Source organism: Stigmatopora argus, chromosome 22 (genome assembly GCF_051989625.1).
Source record: "Stigmatopora argus isolate UIUO_Sarg chromosome 22, RoL_Sarg_1.0, whole genome shotgun sequence".
Taxonomy (NCBI): Eukaryota; Metazoa; Chordata; class Actinopteri; order Syngnathiformes; family Syngnathidae; genus Stigmatopora; species Stigmatopora argus.
The window spans coordinates 12,843,020-12,860,803 of NC_135408.1; the positions used below are offsets into that span (position 1 = coordinate 12,843,020).

Here is a 17,784-nt window from a genome sequence, read left to right on the forward strand (position 1 = left end):
CTGGCTGTGATTGTGCTTTTTCCCCTCGATGAGATCTCTTTTTGGGGCAGCGTTTTATTTAGCATAAATACAAAAAAAGTACAGTGGCAGGGTTTTTTTTTTCCCCCTCCCTGGGGTCACATGGCGCTCAATATCATAGAGGCTGTTTGGGCGGTCACTCCTCGATCTGAAGCTGTTGCTCGGCGCCGGCGTCCTCGCCGCCGTCGTAGACGATGTCTTCGGGGTTGGGCGCGGCGGGACAAAAGTCCTGGTCGGGGACGATCTTGTGGAAGATGGCCTCCGCCTGTCAAAATATTCTCATCAGCAGCCGCCAATGTGTGCAAAATAATGGAAGCGGGTAGGTACATTTATAAAAAGGGTATCACCGAATGTAGTTTGACTAACACCAACGTGGTTCAACTGGAGAACGTTGGCTCTGCACTAATTGTAAGCCACCTGGCAAAGGACGTTGATGTTCGCCTGACGGATGTCCCTTCCTACCTGTCGGATGGCGCGCTCGTGGCCCAGCTCGCCGTCGGGTCCCGAGCACACGTAGACGTTGGATGGCTGGCGCCCGGCATCCGTCTCCCCGCCGTCGTCCGTGTTGAAGTAGAAAGCCCACAAGACGGCCGGACGGGAATCTTGGGCGCGCCCAAAATCCCTTTCCCGGTGAGTACGCTACGCCGGCTGGAATTGTCTTTGTTTTCGCTAAGCCGAAGCCGCCTCACCTCGCTCGGGGGAGCGCGCACGGCGAAACATGGCGTCCACTGCGGGCGCCAGGTCCTCGTAGGCCGAGCCCAGTCGTGACCGACAGGTGAGGTGGACCAAATCTGGACCGGAAGGGATGGACGGATGCACGCGATGACGCCGTTGGTTTTGTTGTTTCATTTTTTTTTCCTGCCCTTAGAAACGGTGGCTCACATGTTCCTGGCGCGCAGGTCATGGTGGCGGGCGACAGTTCCACCATCCGAACGGCGGGAAGTCCCGCCTCCGCCGGAGGGACGGTCACCAAGGAAACCTTGCCGCACGACAACTTTAAGTCGGCGAGGAGGCGCCGCGCTCGGACGGATGGAAGAGGGGCGTACCTGGTGCCGGTCGCCGGGTAGGATAGAGCGGTCGGTGATGAGCACGCCTCTGGAGATGGACCTGCGGGAGGAGCCGCCGTCAGACGGGGTGAGGCGCGATTTCTCGACGGCGGCCTCTTACTCGCCGGACGTGGCCCGTTTCGAGAGAAAGCCATCCTCCAGCACAAAATGGCTGGCGGCGATACGCCGTCCGCCTCCGTCAATCAGCGCCGTGCATCTGCGAAGAAGCCGCGGTCGGTCCCGGCCCGCTTTGAGTTTGGAAAGGCTTTGGCTTTTTGGGCGGCCGGCTACCTGTCGGCGCTCTTGTGCAGCAGCAGGCAGTCGACGGGATGCCTCAGGCAGTAGACGCCCCCAAAAACGGCGCACATCCTGACCGGGGGAAAAAGGACGCGGTGAGGAGGGACGGGCCTCCGGACGTCCCTCGGGGCGTACTAGGCCTCACCGGCAGAAGCACTGCGGGATCTCTCCCAGGCCGTAGACGGGAAAGAGGAAAGGGGTGTTGCCGTAGCGACCCAGGCAGCGCAGGAAGTGGCGCGTGGAGGCCAGGCCGGCCGGGGCGGGCGTGTCCTCCGTCGCCATGGCGATGGAGTGCAGCAGAAAGTGCCGCAGGTTGTCGCCCAGTTGCCGCTCGCGCAGGAACTCCGAATACGAGCGGCCGGCGTGGGCTGAAAAGAGGCGGAGCCGGGCGAGGATCACGACCGCGGCGATGGCGGCCGAGGATCACGACCGCGGCGGTGGCGGCGGCGGCGGCGGCTTCCCACCTTCCGGCTCCTCCTTTTCTTCCAGACAGGAAGTCAGGAAACGCATCAACTTCCTCTTCTCCACCATAGACAGCTGGCGGCTGGCGAAGACGTCGGCCCGGCTGCACGGCACCTGAACGCGGGGTCCGGCCGACAACGTCCTTGAGCCGGCGAGCTGACGCCAGAGACGCCGCAGACGCACCTGCTCCACCGCGCCGCTCCGATAGGTCAGGATCCTGGTGACGTTCTTGAATTCGGCGTAGCGGCTGACGTTGGATTTGATGAGCAGGTCCACCAGCGAGCCGCGAGCGTACATCAACTGAAGGACGAGGGATCGGCCACGTTAGACGCTGGCGGCGACCCGCCCGCCGCTACGTTGGCGTAGCCTCTTACCTTGGACGCTAGGTCTATGTTGAACCTGCGTCCTTCTTTAAGCAAGTAAGCGTAGGTCAGCTCCTCGCCGCCGACTTCCGCACTCTCCCCGCCGTCTCGCGCACTCTCCCCGCCGTCTCGCGCACTCTCCCCGCCGTCTCGCGCACTCTCCCCGCCGTCTTGCGCACTCTCCCCACCGACTTGCGCACTCTCCCCGCCGACTTGCGCTCGCTCCTCGCCGACTTCCGGAGAGCGCTCGTCCTCGGCGTCTCCCGGGTCCTCCGGCGGCGCATCCGCCGTCGGCTCTGCCCGGCCGGGGAAAAAAGGGCGATCTGCACGGGCCCGGCCGGCTCGGCGAGCACGGCAAAATCCCAACCTGCGGCCGACTCTCCGAGGCCCGGCTGCCCGAGGGACGTTTGATGGCCCGTCGACTCTGCGAAAAGGGCGAGGGGCAGAAATGGAAGGATCAAGGCTCCCAGAAGGGAAGAAAATTGGAGCCAAAAGCGGTGAGTAAACGGGACTTGGAGCAAGCTCCCCCAAATGGCCCGTTGTCGTCCGGTGCAGAGTACCGAGAGCAGCTCTCGTCCTTGCGTGGATGGATCAAATGAACGCGGCAGATGGCGGCGCCTATTTTTCTAACGGCAATCCTTTCAAAATGGCCACGTTTTGGCATGGGCGTGTTTGGAATGAGCAGGTCTTTGCCTCCCAGCTCACGCTCACCTGCACGTGCCTTTTCTTCTTCTTGAACCTCTAACTCTCCCTCTTGCTCCTCTTCCTCTTCCCTGAGGACAAAGAAAAGACTCCAAGTTGGCGCAAGGGGCGAGCTGAGAGCCGCTGAGACAAAAGCCAAGCGGACCTGGCAAAACAGAAAACTCGCAAGTTCCTGACGGAGGCGGCGTCGGCGTCAGACAGCCAGATGGGCTCCTCGCCTTCCCGCAACAGATCCGCCCGATCCGGCGCCGGCCGGCCGCGGGCCCGCTCCCGGGCCTGACGGGGCAGAGGTCACCGGGTGAGAAGCCAACTTTGGCGCGGCCACGGCGCCGAGACTCGCCTGACGTTCCTCGATCCAGGACACCAAAGCGTTAAAGGTGAAACTGGCCCATTTGGACGCGTAGTAACTCCTCCTGAAAGTGGAGCGAAGATGAGGCGGCCGAGGAGGCGTCTGGGCACACGTCGGCGGGAGAACTCACGTGTCCAGGTGAAGAACTCGCCTTCCCACGCGAGAACAAGCGGCCGCCACCACCGACTCCGTGAGACCTTCCGCAAATGACTGCAATGTTATCGTGATGACTACTTTTCTATTTGAAGGATTGTCAGAGATCTTCATCTTAACAAATGGGCCCCGCCAGTCAAAAGGCATCACGGGCAGCCAACGGGTAAACAAGAAAGTGGCTCCTCTCACTACGCACGCCCGCCCGGCCGGCCGGCCGCCGTGTCAAAGCCATTCCGCAGAGGGCCGCACGCACAGGATCCTGGTCTTTGTTCCAACCCATCCAGCGCCGACAGTTTAACCAATGAGGTGTCTTCTAAAATGAGTAGCACCTGACTTGAATCAACTGATTACACACACAAGAGGTATCCTCTTGTTCAGTTGGAATGAAAACCTGCACCCACTGCGGCCCTTTGAGGACCAGTTTGACACCACACATCCCGCTCGGACTACAGGAAATCAACCAGGAAAGCAAGAATCCCCATGCAATTTCTCTCTTCCAGTGTAAGGTTAGTATTTTTATTGACTGTCTTTTAATCACTGCACTTTTTTCCACATATCCTTTTTGATATCGAGCGTAATGTCATTGAAATCATTAACCCCCCCCGAAAAAGAAATACTACCTAGTTTGCCGCTGTCAACAAAGGCGAGCCCCGTGACGTCACGACGCCCTAACTCGTGCGCTGTTGTCCACTTGCTAGCAGCTCGCTAGCTTCCTTGACAATCTGACAAGAAGGCTCTTTTGAGCGAAGCTTTAGTAGTGGCGCGTTATGTTTATTGGCGAGCTAACGAATTCATCTTTTTCTGGCCGCGCCCGTTAAAACATGAACTGGCCGTATAGCTGCAAGCTAACCGGAAATGACGGGGCTGTTAGCCGTAAGCTAACGCAGGCGCCTATCCAAAGTCAAACGCAGCGTCCGCACCGCACGACGACTTTTCTGTTCGGGACAAAGGCGTGTGGTGGTGGTGGCGGTGGCGGGCGGAGGTTTTACCAGTGCCCACGATGACGACGTCAAACTCGGACGGGAGATCCTCGGCGGCCATCGTGCTACAGGCGCGGGGACGCGCTGGGCTCGTCCCCGACATCGACAAATGGAAAAAGCGAGAGATCGCGCGTGCGCACGAAAATATCACCCCAAAGTTTTCAATTTGTAATCATTTTATTCCTATCCGCCAAGAGGAGGACTTTGACCACAATAATCACAAGTTACACATGCAAATCCAAAGCACAAAGGCTCTTTTTAACAGCTACATATTATATGCTCATTTCCTAGTTGGTCGTCAAAGGAAGCAAACGAGGGCTGAACTTCAGTATTTGGGCCGCTTCACATCCACCCTGTGAGGAGAGAGAAGAAGTCCAGCGCTCCGAGCAAAATGGCCGCCGGAATCTTTGTGGACTCACCCGTCGGCTTCCATCTTCTTCCTCTTCTCGATGATCTGAAAGAGAAGAGACGCTTGTACGTGACACTCCCTAACCCCGAAGCCCACCCGAGCGAGACTCGGCCTCGTCGCTCACCGCGCTGATCTTCTTCCACTGGCGGTCCAGCTCGGCCTTCTCGTTGGTCTCCTTGAAGCGCCGCGTCTTGCGTCCCTCCGACATCTTGATGCCGTACTGGAAGGCCGCCCTGCGGGAAGCCACGCGCGCCATCACTCCACTCGCTCCTCCTCCTGCGAGGGCGCTTTTTGCGGTACGTACTTGGGCAGCGCCTCCTTGTTGTTCATGTAGTCGGAATATTCCTCCTGCGTGTCAAAGTCCCACCGACCCAGTGGCCCCTTCTTGTTGCCCTGCAACACCACGCCAGGTTACGCCATGCCACGCCGCGGCCGGCCAGACTCTGGACTCCACGGCCACCACTTACCTGGTCCATCTTACTGTAATCCACTTCTTCGTCGCTGTCCACGGCCAGGTCGTCCATCCTGCGCGCACAAAGGTAGCGCGGCGGTCTTTGGAGCGGGTCGGGCGGAGCGACGAGACACGGCGCGGCTCTCTCTTACGTGGCGGGGTAACACTCGGCGTAGGAGTTGGATCCTCCGAAGAAATCCCCCAGGTGTTCCTTGGCGTCTCGCCTCTGAGACGGCGGCGTGGCGCCAACGTTAAGGACCGCCACGGCTACATTGGAGTAAAAGGCGGGGCCGGGAGTGGCTATACAAGGATATGCATCCTGGCCCTTCCACTGGTTGCCGGCGGCCCCCGCAAACTTCTCGTTGATCAGCTTGAGCTGATCTCGCACCGAGCCCGGACCTGTCGAGCAGCACGTAAATCCTGGTGGTCCCAGCCTAAAAGCAAAGCCCACCTCCACGTACCTGGATCCGCCTCCTCCGCCACCTGCGGACGGAAGGCCTTTAATTTCCCGGTACGTACGCACGCTAATTTTGCCCCACGCGGCGCCCGTCGTGACCCGTTGTTGTTCCTTTTCAAAGTAGGTGTGTCTTCGCTTCTTCTCCTCGTCTCTGTCGCGTCGCCTCTCTTTGGCGGCCTTGGACGAGGTCGCGGCCGACGGCATGTAGTCGCCGACGTCGTCGAAGATGCTGCGCGGCGGGAGGGAGGCCAAGCGTGAGCGGCGGAAGCACAAAAAGCGGACGACAAACGCCAACTGACCCCAGGTCGGCTTCCGGAGCTCGTTTTTCGTCCGCCTTGCCTGAAAATACAGACGCCGCTAAAATCAAGAGGTGGGTGGGTGGACACGGCCATTGTAATCAAACGACACGGTCGTCTCGATTGCCGATGTCTAAGGTGGATTCTGACCTTTGTCCTTTTTCTTCATCTTCTTGTGTCGAGTCCCTTGCCGGAGGTAGGAGAGAATCTGGGTCAGCTTGGAGATGACGATGTCGTTGGTGCTCAGCGTGGTCTGGGCCTGTCGGAGGCACCGCAAAGGCTTGTGGTTAGGTAGGCTTCGATTTAAGCTTGGGGGGGCTCCGGAGATATGTGCCCGCCCCGCCCTTCCCCTCACCTCTTCTCTCCTCTCCTGCCCGCCCCTCCCATTTTCTCCCCTCCCCTCCCCACCCCATCTACCTCCATGCTGGGACAGTCGGCCTTGCTGCGAATGAGCGTGGTGGGAATGTCGGTGTCGGTGAACTCGTCGTCCAAGTCCACCACGTAGGCCATGCGACCCGGCAGGAAGAGCTCGTTGCGCTCCGGCGCGCCAGAGCGGAATACCATGCGGTAGACGTTGCGGCCCAGGCGGGTCTTAAACTCGATCTTCTCCTCCGGTTCCACGTCTTTCCTGTCGGCCGGAGGGTCACGTGGACGCCACAAAAGCAAGGAGGCGACGTAGGTCTTACTTGGCTTCCTTCTGGACTTTCTCCATCATGTCCTCTTCCTCCTTCTCCTTGCTGTTGATCTCCGCTCTCACCTAAGGCAAAAACCAGACGGTGGGGAGTCGCGGCCGACCCGGCCCGGGTCAAATTGGAGAACCGGCGCTCCAAATGTTGCCAGGCGCGTCGAAAAGTGCGGAGGAATGGTTTCAGATCAAACTTCATCCTAAAGCCACGCCATTCGGACTCAAACAAATGCTGGCTATCATTGAAAGAAGGCATTTGTTTGAAGTCGGACGGTGCGGGCACCCACCGACGCCTACCCTTTAGCCAACGCCGCCCGTTCCCCTCTGCGAGCGTTACCTTCTGCAGCAGAGCAAAGTCCAGCCCTTTGACCAAGTGAGTATGCTCCATGTCACCACCCAAGAACTTGGACTCTTGGATCAGCTGCCGTCGTTTCTCCGCCGCCGACTTGTCCCTGCGTGGCGTGGGCGCCTTTAGCGGTGCCGACGAGCGGCGCCGTCCCGGCCGGGGCCGACGAGCGGCACTCACGCCTCGGCCGAGGGCCCGACCGCCCGGTAGTTGGCGGTGGTGCTGATGAGCTCCGTCTCTTCGTAGTCTTTGTTGACGCCATCCCGCCGCTCTCTGGCGCGGTCGCGATACTTCTCGGCCAGCTCGCGCTCCCGCTCCATCTCCTGCTGCCGCAGCTTGGCGTAGTAGCTGGTGGCGCGAGCCGGACGTCAGTCACCCGTCCACGCCCGCCCGACCGGCCGGCGGATCCGGCTCACCTCTTCTTCTTCCGCCTCCTCGCCGCGGGATCTTCGTCCTCGTTGTAATCCCTTGGCATTCTGGCAAAGAAACACGACGACGTAAGCCCGTGACCCGGTCCGCCGTCGAGGCGCTAGTCTCGCCGCTAGTCTCGCCGCGTCGACGTCGCCCGCCCATTCGTGTCGGTGCCCTCAAATCAACGGGACGAATGGACGGGAAGTGACACGCGGCAGTTACGGCGCCGGCATGGCGAAGCCAGCCCGTGCCAGCGCGATGTCATGTCACTACGTAGTCGCAGCATGGCTATTGTAACCCGTGGCGCCGCTTGCGGCTAACACGCACTCATGGTGTCTGGACTTGGAGGGTGGGGCCGAAGAAGGCGTCGCCCGCGGCGTCATCAGCAATTTCCTGAAGTCGTCATTGGTCAACTTTGACCTGCGGACACGCAGGCAAACGTTCTTTAGCAACCGGGACGGGACAAACGCAAGTGGGAAAGCGGTCCATCCCACCGTACTTACTGAGCGGCAGATCTGCCCTCGTCCACGTCGTGTCCCTCGGGAGCCAGAGGGTTGGAATAACTCTCCGCTGGCAACAAAAACAAACTATTGGATGTGGCGGACAACACAAATTTCCATTCTACCAAAACACCATTTAGCATTCCCCACTGCATTGGATTCTAATTTGGATCATAAGATTGAAGGGGCTTTGTCATGGAGTCAATGGGCCAAATGAGAGGTAGTAACATTTGGTCATTTCCATTTGGAATTTTGATGACAAACAACAGGGACCATGGAGCGTCCCGTGAGCCATGGAGCCTCCACGCCACAACTTGTGAAAAAGATGACTTTTGGATAGGTACGCATGAACAAAGACAAGCATCTCTTGGCTGACTGGGGTGAGTCTCAAATGTATTTTCCTGTGTCCGTATTCTCACCCTCTTGCTACTGTGAAAATGACATTTCCCGAATACGGGATGAATGAAGTTATCTCATCTAAAGTGCTCCTCGAGGGCCGCTGTGGGTGCAGCTTTTTGTTGCAAGCGATCCAGCAAAGACACTTTAGCCAATGAGATTTCTGCGGAAAACAAGAAGCACCTGAATGCAATCCACTGATTGGTGAAAAGTTTTTCTCTTTGCGAGTTGGAATGAAAACCTGCACCCACTGCGGCCCTTTCTGGAATAGTTTGCGCAGCATAAGCGGGAGGAAATGGATTACGTTCATGACACACTGGGGTTTGCTAGCTAGCTTGCTAACCCAAACTAGCAAGATAGTTAAGTTGCGCGACGAGGGACGTCAGGTTTGCAGTCGTTAGGAGCGTGAACGGAGTACACGTCTGAGACGAATGGGCTCCGCTAGCTAGCTAGCTAACTCGCACGGTGAGCTCATGCTAACGTTAGATTCGCTATCGTTAGCAGCCTAAGACGGGCCACTTACTGTCGGGCATCGTGGCGGCTTCGCGATGTCACCTTCCTCGCAATGAAAAGTGGCTTTTTGTTCGATTTTTTGTTTTTAAACTTGGAACGACGACGCTGTTAGCCTTGTGTTGCTAGCAAAACTCCACTAGGGGGACTCTGGGAAAGAAGGGGGAGCGGACGGAGGGTGGCCAAACCGGAAAAGAAATACGAGAATGATTCTCCCTCCCCATGATTTATATATATTTTAAAATTCCACGCAGTTTGCATCTTCTAGTCATTTGATGGTTTGAGGATATCCACGGGACAAAATAAGACGCCACAAAAACTCCAAAGAAGAAAATGTCAAATCGATTTTTTTTATTAAAAAAAATACACACATACATTACTTTTTGGTCGGAGCACTAGAGGGCGTCAGAGGAGCCATGTTGTTTTGGCCTGGACTGTCTGCCAAAGACAGATGACGCAAGATGGCTCCCCGATCAACACACATTGTTTCATGCACCATTTGACCCGTGTGGAACAAACACAACCAAACAGTCCACTTTTTAGGGGGGGTTTAGGGTCCCAATTATGATGGAATGATCATGGATTGGACGTCTATCGCCGTCAATGGCAATCCATGATTGAATGAAATAAAAGTCAACCTGGTACAATACCAGGAAGGCTGTTGATGTGTTTTCTGAAAAGGGAGTGTTAATTACCCAAATGCTAGTATGCTAAAGTCTGGTCCATGTAAAATACTCAATTTAAAAGGATGGCTTTAACTCAGAGATTGTTTTCAATGGTTTTCTGAGCATTCTTTTTTTTTTAGAATTTTCACCCCCACATCTTAGAGCAATATTCAGAATTTCATAAATAAGTGAACGGTGACAATAATACCGCTTAACGATCTGTGAATGGTCATCACCATAAAAGCTCTTTGCATGGCCCCAAAGTTTTGCTTGAAAAAGTATGTATAAATCCTATGTTCAACTCCAGTTCAAATTTGTTGACGTGGTCCATCAATACCATGATATTATTGCATTTTATTGATGATTCGCCGGTGTAAATGAAGATATCACAAACACTGAATGTTTTTACGCACGCACTCACCAACGCGAGTGTACCTAATGATCTGTCTTTTATGACCACACAAAGAAAAGTCATGAGCGTAAAACAATAAAAGCAAGCTTGTAAAGACATACATTGACAGGGTCGCCTGCGTGCAAGATTTCACACGCTGAAAGAACGGAATGTATTTGTTTCTCTCTCTTGTTTTGCCCAAAATTCGTCAATTAAGCGCCACTTACAACATTTGGACTTCTTCTGTTTCTTCATTAAAAGAAATGATTTCATTGACTCAAGTGTGAGTGTAGGTGTATATACAGGATTTGGATTATTTTCCTACAGAAGGAAGTCGAGGCGCTTTCGATTTGCACGACACATTTGTATTTTTTTTCTTCAAACTCATTTGAAATGATTTTGAGAGCAAACGACTTGTAGTCACCCCACCAAAAACTGTATTTTGGTGGGGAGTTGTTTCAGCTGTTAAAACCTTCAAGAAACTCCTAACTCGAATGAAATGTTTGATTATCCGTTACAGTTCGTTCAATGTGAGATGCCAAAGCACTTGAATGTATTCTCCCTTTCTCGGTCTTTTTTTTTTTTCCCTCCATGGGAGACGGTCCGAACGGCTCCTCGACTATTTGCAATGTCCAAATAAGCTGTTATTGTGTCAATGATAACGTCGAAGGTGGCCATAAAAGCCACCACGTGAGCGGGCCACTTTATAAGCGGCAGTGCGCGCAGATGGGTGGGGGGGTCAGCAGGTGAGACCAGTCAGAGGCACGGCAGGCAGGCAGGCAGGCAGGCAGGTAATCCTGCCCCCACACCTATCCAACATGTACGTGAGCTACCTGCAGCTGGACAAGGACCCCCCCATGTACCAGCAAAACGCCGTCAGCGGCAGACACCCGGGCCTCGGCGTAGGCCTCGGCGTCGGGCCGCAAAACTTCCAGGTGGCCCCCCCGGCCCAGTATACGGACTACGCCAGCTACCATTCGCACGGCCTCGGCGCGGACGCCCATCAGGGCACGGGCGTCGGCTGTATCGGCGGGGTGGCCGGCGGCGCCGGCGGCGGTGGTGCCGGTGCCAGCGGTTGGAGCCCGGTGTACCCGCCGCCGCCTCCTCACCCGCACCCGGCTCAGCCCGGCCGGGACGAGTGGGCCGCGCACCACTACGCGGCGGCGGCGGCCGCCCACGCTGCTGCCGCCGCCGCCGCCGCTGGCGGAGGCGGCTCGGGGGCTGCCAACCTGGGCTTCGGGCCTCCTCCTCTTCCTCCGGAGTTCGGCGGCCAGCAGCATCCGCCGCCGCCGCCGCTTCTGGCCGCCCCGCTGAACGCGGCCGGGGGGCAAAGCTCGGGCGGCTCCCCGCAAAGGAGGAACGCCTACGACTGGATTCGACGCGCGTCTACCCCACTCGCCAATCCAAGTAGGAACTTTCTTAATCTTATGACAGCGACACAATGAGCAATTTGAAAATGTAGTTTGAATAAGAGTGACGTTTCATCTCTATCACGATGCAATGATGCTCCTCTTAATTTGCATCCCTAAGCAAAGCATTGTGATCGTTACACCTGACATTATCGAATCAGTCGATATTTATAACACTAATCATTTAGAATCCATGAGCTTACTCTGGAATATTCTTGTGGTTTATCTGGAATAAATGCGCAAAAGTGCTTTCAATGCATTTCTTCAATCCATCTTTTGGTAAAGTTTAAAAAACCTGTTTTTTTACTGATTATAATGGAGCATTCTTGTGTATGATCCAAAACATTCTGAGATTTTGATAATAAGAAAGGAAGCAAATGTCTTTATATACATACACACAGCAATCACGTAAGTGTCTTTGTAGTAAAAGTAGTGTAACTGCAAATACTATGGAATTTGACTTTTATTACACCTTTACCGACCATGCAGCATATACCAAAGCGATCCATGCTACTTCTTCGGAAATGGCATTTTTTAATCAATCTCTTATACATTTAGAAAAAAATCACGTGCCATATATTTAGGCATTCAATTATTTTAATCTCACAATGTCTGGGGGTAATATATATATATATTGTGTGTATATATATATATATATATATATATATATATATATATATATATATATATATATGTGTGTATATATATATGTATATACGTATGTATATATGTATATACGTATGTATATATGTATATACGTATGTGTATATATATACAAACACACACACACACGTGTGTGTGTGTGCGTGTAAGTAAGATCTCAGAGAGGGTATTTATCTTCTCGTCACTTTTTAACAAGCCGTGTTGATTTGCAGCAGGTGAGCGTTGTCATGTGTGCTTAGCGTTAATTGTCAATCACTGCGTGCTAATGACACGTCGAAGCGGGCTTAGCAGACGGAGCACGCCGGCGACTCATTCATGCGAAAGCAGCTCCCCACATTGGGACGCCGAGTGGCCAAATGTTCCCAGTGGAAAGGTTTGCTTAGGCACAGCCTAAAGAAGAATTCACGCTACCTTTGCAGATGGGAAGACGCGCACAAAGGACAAGTACCGGGTGGTCTACACCGACCACCAGCGTCTGGAACTGGAGAAGGAGTTCCACTACAGCAAGTACATCACCATCCGCAGGAAGGCAGAGCTGGCCAGCGCCCTAAGCCTATCGGAACGCCAGGTGAGGGCGTCCGTAACGGGCCATCGGGCCGAGGGCACATCCAATGTTGCCCGCCTTTGTCCTCAGGTGAAGATCTGGTTCCAGAACCGCCGCGCCAAAGAACGCAAAATCAGCAAGAAGAAGCAACATGCGCCCGCCTCGTCCTCGTCCGGCAGCGTCGCCATGGTGTCCAGCAGCAGCAGCGGCGGTGGCGGCGGCGGCGGCGGCAGCAGCGGCCTGGTTTCGCCTTCCTCGCTGCCCGTCAGCATCAAGGAAGAGTTTTGAAAGCGACCCTTGACCCCCGCCGCCGCCTTTTGGCGGACAAGCAAACAAAGCACAACAAAGACAGTTGGCAACGAGTGTAGCATTTAGCTCCATTGGCAGGCTCGGGGCCCCTGATGCCCGATGCTAACGAGGGCCTGAAAAAATGGGACAAAATCATGGTCCAACTCGACTTTACAACATGCCCATGCTAATTCCCGCTGAATTAGCACACTATTGACATCTCCACGTCAAACGCAAGACAAACACACATTGGTGTAGCCATGCTATTTAACTATAGGCCACGCAAGCGAGCTAGCTTTTAGCGAAACTAGTTTTTTTTTATGGACTTCCTGGCGTTATGAAAGCAATGAGCGGGCGGATGCTACCAAAAGCCAGGACGACGAGCAGTTTGCCGCCTTAGCGAGCTGACGACATCTCGACGCTGACGTTGAGCAACATTGGAAGGTATATCCTGTTTAACTGGGGACCAGAAGAAACCTTTAGAATGCTAATGGATCAACTATGGCAGCTATCATTTGGCTACAGTAGCGTATACGGACGCTACTCAACAGCTGAGCTAGCCACAAGTTTTGGAAGCACTTAGTATTTAAAAGTCACACCACTTCACTTTGGTTTATCTTTTGCTTTTACGCTAATCCTGTAAATCATTTTGATCATTTCGTCACTCGGTTTGTATCAAAAGCGAAGAGAAACATTTGGTCCAGCCACGGGTGGTTCTCCTTTATTTTTCAATGTCACACGACATGAAAGGCGCGACGTGGCGTGGCGTGGCGCGGCGCGGCGCGGCGGTGTGAAGGAGGATCCTCAGTGGCGTTTGCTCTTTGGACGCCACACCTCAACGAGCACCAAATGGCTGGACGTCTCTGTGTTTGTGTGTCTTTGAGACCTTTGTCCTTTGCTCAATTTGGCCTGTCTTAAAGTTGCCTATTGCAGCCGTGTGTACAATGACAGAAAAGAGCAGCTCGCTTGACTTTTTTTCAGTACGCCTCGCACGTGCCGGAGCGTTTGATTGTATCCAACGCTGGCGGCCATTTTGGCTTTTGTTTTAAATGGGACAGGAGGTCGGACGGCAGCTAGGATGCGGTGCGGGATTCTAACAAGGTGGGTGGAGCTTCCCATACCTGCCATAAAGGATGGGGACAATAAAAGCTTTTCTTTTTTTCTTCACTCTAGAGATGCACCACTGTTTGTTTACTCACTTCCCTGACATTCGGCAGTTGCGCGTGGCCTTTATCCCTCTTCTTCTTCTTCTTCTTGTCTCATTTCCATTCTATTTTGTAGCGCCGCCGCCATGTTTTTTTTGAGCCATTGACCACAAAGGACAGGTTTACCGAAAACTTTCGACACATGGGATTCTTGGCACAAAAGATTGACGATACGAAAGGCCACTTTTATTCATCAGACTCACATTATCGCCACTGAATTTGCACGTCTGTGTTGAAGAGAGAGAGAGACCGAAGGCCGAATTTGACAATAGGCAAAAAGAAAGTGAACGCAAACAAAGCGTCCTCTGCGACCACGCCCTCGCGCGCTTGTAAAAGTTAATCATTGCACGCCGCGTACAGTTTATTGCTGCCGACGATGAAGATGAAAAAAACATCGTCTGTGGGAAAGAAGGGACTTCCTGCTTTTGGCTTCAAAGGTCATACATCTCCAGGAAAGTGATCCTTTGTTGACAGAAGCTACAAGTACTGTCCAATGCGTTCATTCATTAAATATGCAATTTCAGTCATTTTTTTCATTTCACTTTTATATACGTGTTTTATTTATTTATTGCGTGTGGGTGGGTGTATGTTTGAGCCCTTTCAGTGGTCAAAGGTCACTGCAGTTGACATGTGTTCAAAAGGTTTCAGTATTATCTTCACTTAGAGCCCGGTCACAATATATACATGTTTATCGTCCTGGCTAAGAGAAAACAAAAACCCCACCTTGTGACCAAAAGGAGGAAGCATAAAGTGTACGCGTAAAGTAACATGGAAAAGCACGCGCGAATGAACTGAAGAGTGCTGTTTGTCTGTCTGTCTGTCTGTCTGTCTGTCTGTCTGTCTGTCTGTCTGTCTGTCTGTCTGTCTGTCTGTCCGTCTGTCTCTCCGTCCGTCAGTCAGAGCGAGTTTATTTGTCTGTCTATCGCCTTCTGTCGGCGGTTGTTCTCACTACACCAACGGGCAGATTCCAGAGACGAGGTCAACACCGCCTCTTCCGATAAGAGCCAACCAATGGCGTTCATAGGGTTGAACTAGAGTTGCCAGATGGTGAAAGACAACCCCGGCCTCCAGCCAAATCGGGCGTAAAACTCGCAAAAGTATTCGACATCCAAGTTTATCTGTTCAAATTAATCCGAAGAGTTCCTTCCCGTACCACTGATGTGGTCAAATGTAGCACGCATTCGAACAACCTGCCCAGTGTAGTTTTCTCTCGCCGAAAGTGTTTTGCAAATAGCCCCATTGGGCGGGAATCCGCCCAACCTGGCAACGCTGTTCACAGCCAGACAGTCGACGAGCGCTCGGCTGCTTTGTGTTTATACTTTAAATTTTACAGATTAGTTGGGGGTCTTTGGGGGGTCTTTTCCTGCAACTCAATGTACTAAGACCACTTTTACCTTTCTTAGAAGCGTTTCTGTTTTTGTCAAACGCTTCTCTCGATGGAAACCGTATAAACGGGCTAGCCGGCTAACAGCACCCCGCTAACGCCAGCTAGCTGCCCGGCTAACGCGGTTAGCGGTTAGCCGGGCATTTTGTTTGCCTTTTTGTTTGCAACGAGCGAGAAAGAAAGGCTTGAATAAACGAGAGCTAGGGATTTCCCCCCCTACCGCCCCTCCGACATGACGTCTGCTTCCGCCAAGGTAAATGACCCAAATGTTGTCGAAAACGTAAAGGTGGGGGGCTGCATAAATGTTTGCCCGGAACATAGGTGGGCGAGATCTTCTCGGCGGCTGGCGCGGCTTTCAGCAAACTGGGCGAACTGACCATGCAACTGCACCCGGTGTCGGACAGCAGCCCCGCCGGGTGAGTTAAGCTAAATGGAGATTTGCCACCTAAGTCCTTTTGACATTCAGCCTTTTATTTGGATGATCTACATCGCCCCGGCAGGTGAGTTAAGATAAATGGACATTTGTCACCCAAGTCCTTTTAACATTCAGCCTTTTATTTGGACGATCTACATCGCTCCGCTGGGCTTTTTACCATCCCGGCAGAGTCAACGCACTCACTGCACTGACATTCAAATGAAGTCAGAGCGAGTTTATTTCTTCCAACAACAAAGTGTCTGCCCTTGCCGGCGAGAGGCGTCCATTCCATTTGAGGTCAGGGTTGTGTTGGGGTAACCCTAACCCGCAACGTTCAGATGGAGCGGACGTCCGCCGTGCGGAAATTCCCAGCACAATTGACAGAGTTAACTTCCAAAGTGGCTTAAAAGAGCCCGAGGTGGCAGCCGCCCGAGCCGCCCGCTAACCGCTCCTCCCCTTTAGAGCCAAATGGACCGAGACGGAGATCGAGATGCTGCGCTCGGCCGTGCGGCGATTCGGCAACGACCTCAACAACATCAGCGGCGTCATTAAAGATCGCACCGTGTGCGTATTGGGCGCCCCTCTTCTCCACTCCATTAGCGAGTCGGCGTCCCGGATAAAGCTCAAGGTGTGCATTTTTGTTATTTTGTTTCCTCTTCCTTTTTGCCCCACGGCAGCGCTCAGATCAAAGGCACCGTGAAGAGAAAGTTGTACGAGGACAGCCGGGTGCCCCTCAACACAGACTCGCCCAGGAAGTGCACCAAGAAAGCCGTTGTGCCGGTGGCGACGGCGGCGGCCGTGGCGCCGCCCCCCTCACAGGCCACCACCGCCCCCTCCTCCTCCTCCTCCCCGGCGCCGCCGCCCATCAAAAAGCAGAAGACTGCAGGTGGGGAGAAAATGGACTTTGGAGTTGTGCCTCTTGCGTAGGATGGAAAGGGCCCTTTCCAAGGTCGCTGACTTAACCGCTTCCGTCCTTAGACGTGACGCTCAGCGCGCTCAACGACTCGGACGTCAACAGCGACTTGGTGGACATGGACGGGCCGGGGAAGAAGCCCAACTTTGACCAAGGTGAGCTCCGGCGACCTACCTGCCGTGCCGCACACTTGTTGGAGCCCTTTCCATTTGTCCCCAGAGAACCTCAATCTGGACCCCAGCCTCATCATGAGCCCCGGAGACCTCCCGCTGCTTTCTCGCTGAGCGGCGCGAGCCGGCTTGGGCAGAGTGGAGTCCGGGCTCGCATCAAACCATTGACACATTTTATTTTGAAAAGCTTCCGGGAAAAAAAACCCCACTTGGTTTGTCACATTTGTTGTTTTTGCTCTTTGAATTTTTTCCCCCGTTGATAGTCTTTGGTTACGCACGCCAAGTTGTCATTGTCAGAGTCACTTATTGCGGCCTCGTTTGAATGTTCTCGCAAATGTACGGAAAGGATCTAACCGGGACGGACGGACGCCCGATCCGCTTTAAGCGCTGACGACGGATCGTACGGTTATTTGCCCTCCACAGAGACCTGTGTAAATTAAAGCCCTTTTGCCCGCTGACCCGGTGGCCTACTTTCGGCGTCCGCTCTGCTCGTTTGGCAGTGTTGCCGTGCGCTGATTGTCAGAGTTCATTTTGAAAGCGACTCTGCGGTCGGTGGGGGTGCCGAGTGCCGGCCGTTCCTGCTCTTCGGGCGAGGAGAAGAAAGGGGAACGAATTGGACCCCAACAACGTCACCCACCGGCAGGCAAGGACCTCGAAGGGGCACGAAGCCAGTCGGAACCGCGTCCCCCGATGGACGAAACGGAAAACCAGTTGGATGGCCAAGTGTCGCGAGCCAGTGGAGGCCCGCGATTGGTCAGCACCCGAGCGCGGAGCGACATCGGCCGTGGGCTCCGACACCCCGCTCACGAAAAGCTTCGGCGGAGCGTCTGACTCCGCCTGCCCCCGAGAGACCAAAAGAAGAACCGGCTGGCTGACGAGCGGACGCAAAGGAGGAAAGATGGAAAGC

General features: G+C 54.1%; 4 protein-coding genes across 4 annotated transcripts; 2 read left to right on the plus strand and 2 right to left on the minus strand.

Moving 5' to 3' along the window:
* Nucleotides 1-5: 5 nt before the first annotated feature.
* chm (CHM Rab escort protein) lies at nucleotides 6-4,560 on the minus strand. The gene is made up of 17 exons (XM_077592631.1): nucleotides 4,379-4,560; nucleotides 3,367-3,433; nucleotides 3,228-3,300; nucleotides 3,033-3,163; nucleotides 2,897-2,958; nucleotides 2,553-2,609; nucleotides 2,198-2,481; nucleotides 2,007-2,123; nucleotides 1,826-1,937; nucleotides 1,507-1,729; nucleotides 1,356-1,433; nucleotides 1,186-1,281; nucleotides 1,065-1,125; nucleotides 901-997; nucleotides 708-809; nucleotides 481-620; nucleotides 6-283 (listed from the first exon to the last, which is right to left on the minus strand). Exons 1-17 carry the CDS (start codon nucleotides 4,470-4,472, stop codon nucleotides 155-157), a joined length of 1,923 nt encoding a protein of 640 aa, XP_077448757.1. The 5' UTR covers nucleotides 4,473-4,560; the 3' UTR covers nucleotides 6-154.
* Nucleotides 4,528-9,120, minus strand: ik (IK cytokine). Its single transcript, XM_077592632.1, has 19 exons — nucleotides 8,844-9,120; nucleotides 7,928-7,994; nucleotides 7,752-7,844; nucleotides 7,430-7,489; nucleotides 7,194-7,361; nucleotides 7,005-7,119; nucleotides 6,669-6,739; nucleotides 6,400-6,610; nucleotides 6,133-6,241; nucleotides 5,986-6,025; nucleotides 5,786-5,915; nucleotides 5,691-5,712; nucleotides 5,544-5,628; nucleotides 5,382-5,468; nucleotides 5,246-5,303; nucleotides 5,083-5,171; nucleotides 4,903-5,011; nucleotides 4,789-4,823; nucleotides 4,528-4,722 (listed from the first exon to the last, which is right to left on the minus strand). Exons 1-19 carry the CDS (start codon nucleotides 8,851-8,853, stop codon nucleotides 4,695-4,697), a joined length of 1,587 nt encoding a protein of 528 aa, XP_077448758.1. The 5' UTR covers nucleotides 8,854-9,120; the 3' UTR covers nucleotides 4,528-4,694.
* A 1,546-nt stretch (nucleotides 9,121-10,666) lies between these two features.
* Nucleotides 10,667-13,497, plus strand: cdx1b (caudal type homeobox 1 b). Its single transcript, XM_077592648.1, has 3 exons — nucleotides 10,667-11,293; nucleotides 12,378-12,526; nucleotides 12,593-13,497. Exons 1-3 carry the CDS (start codon nucleotides 10,705-10,707, stop codon nucleotides 12,788-12,790), a joined length of 936 nt encoding a protein of 311 aa, XP_077448774.1. The 5' UTR covers nucleotides 10,667-10,704; the 3' UTR covers nucleotides 12,791-13,497.
* A 1,531-nt stretch (nucleotides 13,498-15,028) lies between these two features.
* bacc1 (BPTF associated chromatin complex component 1) lies at nucleotides 15,029-17,335 on the plus strand. Its single transcript, XM_077592654.1, has 6 exons — nucleotides 15,029-15,632; nucleotides 15,701-15,795; nucleotides 16,257-16,358; nucleotides 16,472-16,680; nucleotides 16,773-16,862; nucleotides 16,927-17,335. The coding sequence occupies exons 1-6, from the start codon at nucleotides 15,612-15,614 to the stop codon at nucleotides 16,989-16,991; spliced, it is 582 nt and encodes a 193-aa protein (XP_077448780.1). The 5' UTR covers nucleotides 15,029-15,611; the 3' UTR covers nucleotides 16,992-17,335.
* Nucleotides 17,336-17,784: the final 449 nt, after the last annotated feature.

Bases quoted from the DNA above. Each gene is read 5' to 3' on its own strand.
- bacc1 (XM_077592654.1), top strand. From the start codon at position 15,612: ATGACGTCTGCTTCCGCCAAG. The intron at 16,681-16,772 runs GTGGGGAGAAAA...TTCCGTCCTTAG, and splicing joins CAAAAAGCAGAAGACTGCAG to ACGTGACGCTCAGCGCGCTC. The intron at 16,863-16,926 runs GTGAGCTCCGGC...ATTTGTCCCCAG, and splicing joins GAAGCCCAACTTTGACCAAG to AGAACCTCAATCTGGACCCC.
- cdx1b (XM_077592648.1), top strand. From the start codon at position 10,705: ATGTACGTGAGCTACCTGCAGCTGGACAAGGACCCCCCCATGTACCAG. The intron at 11,294-12,377 runs GTAGGAACTTTC...CTACCTTTGCAG, and splicing joins TACCCCACTCGCCAATCCAA to ATGGGAAGACGCGCACAAAG. The intron at 12,527-12,592 runs GTGAGGGCGTCC...CTTTGTCCTCAG, and splicing joins TAAGCCTATCGGAACGCCAG to GTGAAGATCTGGTTCCAGAA.
- chm (XM_077592631.1), bottom strand. From the start codon at position 4,472: ATGTCGGGGACGAGCCCAGCGCGTCCCCGCGCCTGTAGCACGATGGCC. The intron at 810-900 runs GTGAGCCACCGT...CTTCCGGTCCAG, and splicing joins GACCTGCGCGCCAGGAACAT to ATTTGGTCCACCTCACCTGT. The intron at 284-480 runs GTAGGAAGGGAC...ATATTTTGACAG, and splicing joins ACGAGCGCGCCATCCGACAG to GCGGAGGCCATCTTCCACAA.
- ik (XM_077592632.1), bottom strand. The intron at 7,362-7,429 runs GTGAGCCGGATC...TCGCGCCACCAG, and splicing joins AGGAGGCGGAAGAAGAAGAG to CTACTACGCCAAGCTGCGGC. The intron at 5,916-5,985 runs GTCAGTTGGCGT...CCCGCCGCGCAG, and splicing joins GCTCCGGAAGCCGACCTGGG to CATCTTCGACGACGTCGGCG.